General features: G+C 35.6%; 1 protein-coding gene across 11 annotated transcripts in view; it reads left to right on the forward strand.

The window, feature by feature from the left end:
* Positions 1-12,058, forward strand: part of RFX3 (regulatory factor X3) — a 594,837-nt gene that overhangs the window by 507,117 nt on the left and 75,662 nt on the right. For all 11 annotated transcript variants that reach the window (XM_086415305.1, XM_086415304.1, XM_086415310.1 and 8 more), the window contains 2 exons: positions 2,603-2,784; positions 6,955-7,074. In XM_086415305.1, coding sequence (XP_086271431.1) covers positions 2,603-2,784; positions 6,955-7,074 — 302 coding nt within the window. The remainder of the gene's footprint in view (positions 1-2,602; positions 2,785-6,954; positions 7,075-12,058) is intronic.

Below are 12,058 nucleotides of genomic sequence, written 5' to 3' on the forward strand. Positions count from 1 at the left end.
ACATATATATTCATTCTTTTTTTTTAATTAATTTTATTTTATTTTTAAACTTTACATAATTGTATTAGTTTTGCCAAATATCAAAATGAATCCATCACAGGTATACATGTGCTAATGGTCTTTTTTATTAAGATTCTGAAAGTGTAGGTTTGAAGTTTGATCACAAATCTTTATGTAAGCAAAATGGAGAGGTGCTTTAGTTTATTTGACTGTCCATATTATCACTTTTAGTATGTGATTGTGAATTACCGGAGGACAGGGGGAGGTCACATTCGTTTTTGCATCTGGTAGGCACCTAGCACATTGCCTGGCTAATAGTTGATGCTAATAAAGTGATTCTTTTACTTCCATAACTTATGTTTAACTTGAATTGCATGTAGAATATCAGCTTTTTATCACACTTCATACGTATGTCATGGAAATTTGGTTTAGACAAGTAATATGTGATATATATGCTACTTTTGTAGCAATAATAACTGATATGTGAGTCATTAGGGAAATGTGTTGGAAACTATATCAGGCCCTGAGACAATTCATGTATGGCCTTAAGAAAGTTATTTATACCTATTTCAATTCTCTTTCTGTAAATAAGGGCTTCCCAGGTGGCACAGTGATAAAGAATCCACCTGCCAATGCAGGAGATGCAAGAGACCTGGGTTTGACAGTCCATGGGGTCGCGAAAGAGTCAGACATGACTGAGCATGCATACACATTTGTAAATAAATAATGAACAGATTGATGATTTAATTTTACTAACATTGAAACTCGGTAATGCCTAGATTTGATTTTTCTAAAAATTTCTTGCACATACTGTACTTTCAAGATGATTTTTTAAAAATACACACAGGACAACATAAAACTTTATTTTCTTAATTTATTTTTTAATTGGAGGAAAATTGTTTTACCATGTTGCGTTGGCTTATGCCGTACAACAACTCAAATCAGCCATAATTATGCAGACATCCCCTTCCTCTTGAGCCTCCCTCCCCTCCCTGAATCCCACCCCTTTAGGTTATCAAAGGGTGCTACGCTGGGCTCTCTGTGTTCTATAGCAACTTCTCACCAGCTGTATTACACATGGTAGTGTATATGTGTAGATGCTGTGTTCTCCGTTCCTTTCACTCTTTCCTTCCCTCACCGTGTCCACAGGACCATTCTCGACATCTACGTCTCCATTCTTTCCCTGCAGATAGGCTCATCAATACCATTTTTCTAGATTCCATATGTCTGTGTTAATAGACAGTATCTGTTTTCCTCCTTCTGGCTTCACTCTGTGTAACAGGCACTAGGTACATCCACCTCATTAGAACTGACTCAAATTAGTTCATTTTTATGGCTGAGTAATACTACTCATATATATATAGTAATACTACTCATATATATATAGTAATACTACTATATATATATATGAAAACTTCTTTATCCATTCATCTATAGATGGACATCTAGGTTGCTTCCGTGTCCTGGCTATTGTAAATAAGTGCTGCAATGAACACTGGGGCACATGTGTCTTTTATGTTTTATTTTTATTTTTTAGAATTGTGGCTTTCTCAGGGTATATGCCCAGTAGTGGGATTCCTGGGTCATTTGATAGATTTATTCCTAGTTTTTTAAGGAATCTCCATACTGTTCTCCATAATGGCTGTATCTGTTTACATTCCCAGCATTCATATAAGAGGGTTCCCTTTTCTCCACATCCTCTCCAGCATTTATTGATTGTAGATTTTTTTTATTATGGCCATTCTGACAGGTGTCAGGTGATAACCTCATTGTAGTTTTGATTTGCATTTTTCTAATCATTTGTGATGTTGAGCATCTTTTCATGTGTTGTTGGCCACCCATAAAACTTTAAAATGTGCACTACAGACTGAGAAAACATTGCTTTACCAACTACCATTGTAGTGTGTCTTCCAAAATTATGAAAAAAATATAGAGAATCTCAAATGATTGTAAAAGGTGATCCCTTTTTGTAACACATAATTTTTTAAAATCAGTGCCTAGCGAGTTTCTTTCTGGGGAAGAAAAGACTGAAAATTTTCCTTACTGCTTGTAGAATTTGTCCCAGTAGATAAAGCTGTTATTGTATTATCTTGTGTAAGTAAATTAGATAAGTAAATTAGAATTCTATAAAAATGAATAGAGCCTTAATATAAAAATTTATACAAGGCAGACTGCTGATTATGTGTTGTAACAAACCAGCACTGAAGACATATTATGCACCATGCTGCCAGGCTTGGTAATATGTTTATTTCTGTAGCAATTACAAATTATATTTATAAGCAGTTAATGGGATTATTTGAATTCCTTGAAGAGGTTTTTATCTCCAAAATAGGAATCAATACAGGGAAAACTAGTATGTCTGTATAGGTGCTTGAATGTTTGAAGGAATGGACATGGTCTGACGTCAATAAATGCTGGTCAGCTATCTAAACTTTCAAGAGTTTTCACATTCAGATTACACAGGCCTCCAAATTGCAACAGTTTCCTGTCATATGATTTGAGGAAGATCTACGTATTTCTCTGTGTTGTAGTTGCAGTGTCTTAGAGGCATTTTGGTGAATGATTCGGTTTCTCTGTGTTTACCCTGTCTTGTTTACACTAGCTCCAGTGGCTGTTGGACAATTACGAGACAGCAGAAGGAGTGAGCCTTCCCAGAAGCACTCTGTACAACCACTACCTACGACACTGTCAGGAACACAAACTGGATCCAGTCAATGCTGCTTCTTTTGGAAAACTAATAAGGTCAATTTTTATGGGGCTACGAACCAGGAGATTGGGAACTAGGTTAGTACTAAAAGATAATATAAACTAATCTCTCTTTTTTAAACTATAGTCATTCAGTATATTGTTTGGGCAAAAGTATTTGATTACAGATAATACATTATGAAAAAAATTTTTAAATTAGCTCAGTTTATGAAAATCCTCAGGAAAAGGGAAGGTCATCATTATTCACTGAAAACTGACAATACAGAATGATGTCTTGTCCTAAACATCCAAGTAGCAAAGCTTTGAGAAAAACTGATTCTCAAATCACATAGAAATGAACAGACCAATGCAGGACACCCTGGTTTGATCCCTGGGTCGGGAAGATCCACTGGAGAAGGGGTAGCGCAACCGACTCCAATATTCTTGCCTGGAGAATTCCATTGGCAGAGGAGCCTGGTGGGCTATAGTGCGTGGAGCTGCAAAGAGTCACACACAACTGAGCGACTAACACTTTCACTTTTCAAGCTATTAATGGAAAATTTATATATGATGCTTTAAAAATCAATGTATACCAACTTTCTTCTCTTTTGGAAAATAAATGTACTAAAGATGAGGAATAAAGTGACATAGTAAGTGGAAAACCATGTATCTCTTGATTTGCAAGATTACATTGAAAGATCTTTATAAATAACTTCTATTTGCATAGAGTAAGAAATTAAAGCTGAGTTATTCGTGTCACTTTTGGAGGCCAATTAAAAATTATTTGGTGAACTTACAAGTTTTGGATGTTTGAAGCTCTCAGTTAATGACATTGTCCTTTATAACCTTTTATTAGCTTTTTTAAAACTCTTGATTTTGAAGCCATGCATTTATGGAAGCAAAAATTTTGTATGGTTCCACTGCAAGGAAATCAATAATGTGAGGAAGACTCTTAGAGTTTCTCTGTTTCCTTCTTTTGGAAATACATATGAGTATTTTTATTAGTCAAAATATGGTGAAAATAATACTTAAAACTGCAGAGCTTCATTTTACTGCTATAATTTTTTACAAATTATCATAATATATTTTGACTAGCTGAGCAGAGTCTTATGCATGCTTCTGATTTCTTATGTCTTATGAAATCTATATTTAAAAGTATAAATGTAAAGATGCTATACAATATATATAAGATGATATACCTTTAATGAATGATAAGTCACAGCCCTATAGTATTCTAGCAAAGAGTTTTTAATAATCTTAATAAAATAAACAGAGCCTTTGTAATTGACTTCAATGTAAATTTATATAGAAAAAAGGAATGTGACAGTTTTATGAGGATTATAAGGTCTGTATGTATTCAGAGTGTGAATTATTCCTTTCTGTTGCATTTTAAGTGATTGTACAGCTTTCAGATTGCGGAAGGTTCTGTTCTCTTGTAAATGTATTTTCTTCTATCTATGCTTCAAAAGAATAGTGTATTTTAAACTGAAGAATATGATTATATGTTCAGAGTAAAAGAACTAGCTTCCTATCACTTGAAAAAGTCTTTTTGTTTTGCTAGTATTTTTTTTCCTGGAACCACAAAAATCATTATTTGGGGACCTAATCTACTATATCCTAGCTGATGGATCAGTAGTTATGCATACTGTGCCAATATTTTGAATCTCTGGGCTTTATTCAGCATTCTAATAGCTGTATTGTTGTGCCTCTTTTGTTACTGAAAGGGATTTCAATGAATCCTATTTTGAGGCTCCATTCAAGCTTTGAAAGGCATCTTTAAAATAGAAGAGGACAAAATTGGGGTTGTTTGGGTTTGCGAATGAGTGGAATCCATACTCTAGGCTCATAAGTACATATTGCAATATTGCAGCTTTTACTTTCTATGTTCTTTTCTTCCCCTTCGCACTATATAACAGTTGTGTCTCCTGTTCCTTTTAAAATTGTATGTAATGTTTGAAATTAGAGATGGAAAACAAAGCCTAGAAGAATAAGGAGAAAAGAAATCCTATGGAGAAAGTTTAAACAAATACTGTGTTATGAAGATAGCAGGACTGTAATGTGGAAAAGCTGACAATGGTAGGGGTGAAGTACCAGGGACTCTTTCTACCGTGGAAACAGTTTTAGCATTCATTTTCTATGCCTAACCCAGGGAACAGAAAGAAAATCAGTATAAATCATGAGGCAGACCAACTCAGATACTTTTTTTTCTCGAAGCAAACCGTATGTGAATTGTTACTTGCTGCTGCTAAGTCGCTTCAGTCGTGTCCAACTCTGTGTGACCCCATAGACGGAAGCCCACCAGGCTCCCCCGTCCCTGGGGTTCTCCAGGCAAGAACACTGGAGTGGGTTGCCATTTCCTTCTCCAATGCGTGAAGTGAAAAGTGAAAGGAAACTCGCTCAGTTGTGTCCACCTCTTTGCGACCCCATGGACTGCAGCCTACCAGGCCCCTCTATCCATGGGATTTTCCAGACAAGAGTACTGGAGTAGGGTGCCTTTGCCTTCTCCGAATTGTTACTTATCCGTCAATAAAATTATCTGGTGAATTCATTCAAACCAGAACCAGACTGGTTCTCAAGTTTCTGGAGCTAAGTAAAAGATGAGTAAAGTCATCATGTTTCTGCTGCTGCTGCTGCTAAGTCGCTACAGTCGTGTCCGACTCTGTGCGACCCCATAGACAGCAGCCCACCAGGCTCCCCCCGTCTCCAGGCAAGAGCACTGGAGTAGGTTGCCATTTCCTTCTCCAACACCGTGTTTCTAAACAAAGGCAAATCAAAGGGTAGCTTTTGTTACATCCCATCTCCAAATTAAGTTAAAACAAGACCACAGAACATACTGATATCCCCATCTCCAGTGGCACAGAAAGAACTACCTCCCCACCAACACACCCAAAGTGCTGATTTATAGGAAACTGAAGAAAAACTACTGATAGATACTTCATGTATTTTGGGGTCTCACAAGAGCGATGTCATTTTACTTTGTAACTTTGTCATTGGTTTTTCCCTCTTGTTCTGCCGTTTGTGGAGGAGAACAGGGCTAACTGAGTTTGTAGTGTTTGTTTGTTTTTGTATTTTACTCTATTTGGCAGAGGATGTTGGAGAAAAAAATCTAATGTCTGCAAATGGAAGGCATTAAGTTTTCCTACTGGTTTATTTTGCTATAGCTGTGTAGGTATTCAAATACCTATACCGATAACTATGTAGGTATTCAAATTGGTAGTCTACTTTTTTAGACTACCAATATTATTTATATTATAAAAATTTAATGTATTTTCAAATATATAGGGTTCATCTAATGTATGTTCTTGAAGCTTGGAAGTAAAATTTTGTTTTATTTTTATATAAAATATTGAATCCACACTCGCATTTTTTTTTTTTTGTAAATGAAGAAAAAATTGGAAAGAGTACTGATGGCTTGCTATATATAGACTTGTGAAAAACTACTATTTTCTATTTGCAAAAATTTACATATTTAAAATGTTATTTTTGAAAGAATTTGCAGATTTCATTCAGGGTAAAACTTCGTCGTTTCTAATAACAAATATGGTCTTTCTCATGAACATGAGGAAATTGTGACAATTTTTTTATCCAGGTGGAAATTTGCCATTTTCACAGAGAAATTTCTCCATATCTGTTGTGACACATCTTATTCAGCCTGTAAAACTGATATGAATCCATAAAAACAGAGACTAATAAAATATGTTTTGAAATCAGTAGGATTAAATGCTTGCTTTTTTAGGTTTCAAAATATTAAATAATAGACTTCACAACATTTTGTGTCAATGAAGTTATCTTAATCACCCCTGCAATAATAGAACTAGAAAAATACAGGACTTCTCCAAGACAGTAGAATTAATATTTTTTTCCTCTTTGTTCTGCATAACTACTTTATAGTAAATTCTTAGTGTGCAGCCCTTTACCCTGTTAGTGAATATCCTGTTAATATAATTTTCTAAATTATAGCTAAAATATAAATTTGAAAACAAAATTAATTTAAATCAAACAAATGGACTGTGACTAATATTTAAGCAAAAGTTTATAAGGAAAGATTTTCCTTAGGGCCTTGAACTAATTGATTCAGAATCTTCTTTTGATTCTTCAAATGTAGCCACCATAAAAATATATAGGTGTCCAGAACAAGTAATCATAGATATATAACATTAAGTTTGCCTTTACCTAAGTTTTCCAAATATGAAATTAAAGGGAATCCTATATGATTGATATTGAGTTGACTGACTTTTTTGTGTCTCTATTTGCTGTTCTCTTATGAAGAGGAAACTCCAAGTACCATTACTATGGGATTCGTGTCAAGCCTGATTCCCCTCTTAATCGCCTCCAAGAAGATATGCAGTATATGGCTATGAGACAACAACCCATGCAACAGAAACAAAGGTAGACTTTGGGATTGTCATTGACATATCAAAGTTATGGGTTTCTTTAGCTGTTTCATTTTTTTTTTCTGAACGAGTAGAACAAATACCTAAGTGTGCAAAAATGTCACTATTGTTGATATGCTTTCACTACAGACAGTTCTCAAATATGATTTAGAATTTCATTCATTCTGTTTTCCAAATCTTTTAAAAACTACTCATCAAACAGCCTGTTTGGTCCCTTTAAATAAACGTGACATCCCAAACTATTCCAGTAAGGAGTCTAAACACATGCTATAAGAAGCATCTGGAGAAATTTGTTAGTATTCATGAGCTTCTTGTTAATCTGCACGTTTTTAAGTCATTCTTTTTAACAGTATAAATTCTTGCAGAATGTTTGGGACTTCTTGCATTCTCTTTGACTCCAACTTTCATAAATGTAGAATTGTAAATATTAGGGCTTTAAGATATCTCAAGCATTCATGAATGGATGGGTGGATGATGAATGATGAATAAATAGAGTTATAGATCTTAGAATTGAAAAATAGATCAGTGTAGTCTGCCTCCTCAGCCTTGTGGCAGTCAAAGCACTAAAACCTCTGGTTTAGTTTTTTTTTTTTTTTTTCAGATAAGTCCCAGAGAGGTTAAATGATTTGCACAAGCATGTAAAGTTGCTACGTAGCCAAAGGCCTTCTGTCTCATGTGACTTATATCACAGTTTGGAGTAAAATGAAAAATTTTTCCTTCTTTACTAATATAGCTCAGTCATGGCAGTTGTTTCAGTTTTTGTTTTCAGTTGAGCATGCAATATTTGATAGGGAAAAGAAGGACTGCACATAAGTAGTCTGATGATCTACGTCAATCTGCTTGATCCATTGATCTGGGATAGTGAGTCATCTTGGCAAGACCTCCTCTGCATCATACTAGCGTAACCAGATGCATTAGTTCTAAGTCACTGCTGGAGAAAAAGGATACCATTCAGTGTGCTCATGCTCAGTCATGTCCAACTTTTTTGTGACCCCCATGGATTGCAGCCCACCAGGCTCCTCTGTCCATGGAATTTTCCAGGTAAGAATAATGGAGTAGATTGCCATTTCCTCCTCCATGGGATCTTCTGACCCAGGGATTGAACCTGCGTCTTTTTCATTGGCAGGCGATTCTTTACCACTGTTGGACCTGGAAAGGCCATACCACGCAGTAGCCCTTCATCTATTTGGTAACTGAGCACTGGTTGCATCCCTACCATGTGCTAGGTCCTGAGTGCAGAGATAAGACACAGTTCTTACCTTTGAGGAGTTAAGAAATTAGATGACCGGGTCATGGGAATTTTTTTTTTAAGGTAACGCAGCCTGTGTGCATGCTGTCACTAGTCCTGTCTGACTCTTTTCGACTCTATGGACTATAGCTCTCCAGGCTCCTCTGTCCATGAGAGTCTCCAGGCAAGAATACTGGCGTGGGTTGCCCTGGCCTCCTCCAGGGTATCTTCCTGACCCAGGGATTGAACCCATGTCTCTTACGTCTCCTGCATTGGTTGACAGGTACTTTACCACTACTGCCACCTGGGAAGCCCTTAATGCAGCCTAAGAAATGCTAAAACAAAGCTTTGATCAAGGAACTATTGGAATACTTTGCCAAACTGTTTGAGCAAAGTCATGGAAAGGGAGGATTGGGAAGTTTCACAGAGATGGTGCTATTTGAGTAGGGAATTAGAGGGATCAGAATAAGAGAGGAACATTTAGGCAGAGGGAATAATGTAAACACATATACCACTGAGGCATAAAGTCCATGACATCTCTGGTGAATACACTCTGATATGGTGAGGTTGATATTGCAGGAGGAGAACTGAGAAGATTGGGTCCTTTAGGGTTAAGATTAGACTTGAGTGAGAGATGGGATTTTAAAAGTAGTTTGGATCACAGATGAAGGGATTTGGTTGTATATGGAGTTAATGACTTTGTGCTTAGAAACTGTCAAGACTTCAAAGACTTGCTTCCAAACAAAGCAGTAACATATTCAGATTTTGTCTGAAGAGATTACTTTTTGATTTGGGGCAAGACATATTTAGTGGGAGGAGACTGCAGGTAAAGGTGCTTGTTAATACAGATATAATTTCTAGTGCAAGTATTCAAGACTGAAGAGTCAGATCAAGATTGGCTGTTAAATAAATTATGTTTCACAGATTCTCAAACTTAGTTTTGAAATTACTGATTGCTGTTTTTTGAGGTATAGTCAATGAAATCTATTAAGAAGAGTTCTAAGGAAGAAACATAAAACAGTCCCTTTTATATTTGGAAACAGAGTTTGTGTGAGTTGGAATAAACTGTTTTTTGTCTTGATTTACAATTACTGTTTCCACCTGTTAGTGACAACGCTTATAGCTTTTACTTTCTGGTATAGTGTCTGCACTCATGCATAGCAGCACTTCACATTGGAGATGTTGGTGCAATAAAGAAAGAAAAGATCAGTTCAAAAATAACATATATTCAAGCTTAAATACGAACAATGCCATGGTAAATTGCACCTAAGATAGCTGAAGCTTACTTTATCCAGTGATTTCACTGCAGGTTTTCATGGAAACGGAAGCCTTCAAGGAACATTCTTTTTACAAAGCCTGGGTTAGGAAACCAAAACCAGAGTTATAAAGGTCTCCTTATGAAACAGATTTCAGAGCTATAAAGTTTAATGAGCTATGAAAACCCTGCAATCCAAGTACTGCTTTTAGAATTAGATATAATATGGTTTTTAGAAGTGATATACAATTCTCAGTGATATTCATAGTTCATAAGACTTTAGTTTCTTACAGTGTTTGCTTTCTTATGAAATAAGAACATTAGAGAACCAAAGAAGTACTGAAACTTCCTTTAATTTGTTGTTGTTATTTGTTAATGGTACAAGTTTTGGATTATGGACAGTTTCTCTTGGCACAGTGTCTTGGATAATTGCGCCTATTATCAACTTCACCAACCCCTCATTGGGATTAGGAGGACAGAGGGAAATGCTTTTTTTTTTTTTTAAGTATCTCTGAAGGGTTATATCATTGGCAACATTGATGGGCCTTAAGTGAAGCCAGTTACCCCACTGAGAGGAAACACTTGTACAGAAGAGGAAAAGTGTCTCTTCCTGAGTCTAAATGCAAGGGTTAAAGTATTTGTTGAACACAGTGAAAAAAGAACTTATTGTATCATTTGCTTTATAGCTTATAAAATAAGATGGTTCCAAAATTCAAATGAGTCTACTGAATGTATTAAATTTCACATAAGAAGAGACTGCCATTCATCCTGGTAAAGTACAAGGGACATTTGAAAAGTTTAAAATAGTTTATAGCATCTACTAGTATTTAATATTTTAGAATATTCAAGTTGTTTAAATACATTAGAGGTTTTTTATGAATCTATATGTGCATATCTTCCATAGTGTAAATGTATGTGCTTCACCTGCTCCTATAAGAAAATTCAAGTATAAATAGTAATTATTTTATCAAAAGAAATCATTTTTTGGAGTTCAGTTTGTGCATTTTTTTTTCTCATTAGTTTGGAATCACTGTAGCTATAGCATTTATAATGATTTTTGTTTTGCATAGCTTTGTAATTTTTAGAACTCCTTTACATATGGTATCTAATCTGAAGATCTGATAGGGGAGTAGAGGAAATTTCCACTAGTAGAGGAAATTTCCACTTATCTGCAAATCAAATTCCCAGCAACACCACCATATGGGAACATAGCCATGAGTCTGGAAATAAATGGAAACAGCTTCTGATTGAAAAACAGATGTCACAGAGCCCATAGATTAGCTTAATTGAAAAGATGAAGCCATCCTCAAGTCATTTACCTAAAATAAAGGAGCAGATTAGAGCCCACTTGATTCATAGGCAATCGTGAGATATAACAGCTGGCAAGAGGAAATAAAAGTAGACAAGTGTCTTTGATTCCCTTTTGGGTTATTCAAGCCCAGCAATCTGTGCACATTCCATGGAGGAACACGTAGACCTAGGCACTCCAGTAGGCCCTTTAAGTAGCACTATAGTGACTAAAATCTAGTGATAACTATTTGGCATATTGATGGCATTATAGGTAATCAAAAAGAGGTTAAGTACTCTGATTAAGGAAGCAGGAGAACGTGTAATAATTGGGTAATTTTTAAGACCTTCCTTTTGAAAATATTTCACATGAAAATAACTTCTGCACTTAAATGAGGTAATCTTCAGTTTCCAAAGAATTTCACTCATGGACTAATTTGCTTACTCTAATATAGACAATAAATAAATTAGGTTAGTGTAGAGCAAAAAGGAAGTGAATAATTTTCAGCTATATGATCTAAATAAAAATCTTTGCTGCAGTTTCTTTTTAATATTTAAAAGACGCACATAGAGAGTGTTGGCACATATATTCTTCCAAATTCTAGTAGCAAAAGTTGTGGAATAGAGTCAAGTGCTTTTGACAATGTGCTTTGCTGCATTTGATTCCTTCACCAAATACGTAACAATCAATGGTGCATATAGAATATGTCCATCACATCTAAAAGCGAATTCACAGAATCATGGAAAGAGCTGGAGCAAGGGGTCACCTAGTGCACCTAAAAGTGCAGTTTTCTTGATGAGAAAACTGAGGTCCCTAAGAGTAGGTGATATATCAACGATCATATAGAAACCAGGACAAGAACCCAGGCCTCTTAGCTTTGATCTTATAAGAATTCTTTCCCTAAAGAGGTAGTATAGCCCAGAGAGAAATGTACACATGTAATTAAAGTTTTACATATGAAATAAAGGGGAAGATTACAGTTGAGTATGTCCTAAATAAGTGAAGAAATGTGTCACTTCCTGACTCTGTGAACAATCTCTTCATAGCAATTGGATTCTGTGAAAAAAAGGCATTTTTGCTGCAGTGAGGGGAGGAAAATAGAGGCCAATTGAAAAGCAAGGCTAGTTGTGCTTTGGCTGTAGACAGATGTGAAAGCATGCATGTTCCTAAGGAGTGAGGGCAAAAACTTCTGTCATTAGAAGACCTTT

The sequence above is a fragment of the Bos grunniens genome, chromosome 8 (assembly GCF_055505025.1).
Source record: "Bos grunniens cultivar Pamir isolate PY7600 chromosome 8, Bosgru_T2T1.0, whole genome shotgun sequence".
In the NCBI taxonomy this organism is placed as follows: domain Eukaryota; kingdom Metazoa; phylum Chordata; class Mammalia; order Artiodactyla; family Bovidae; genus Bos; species Bos grunniens.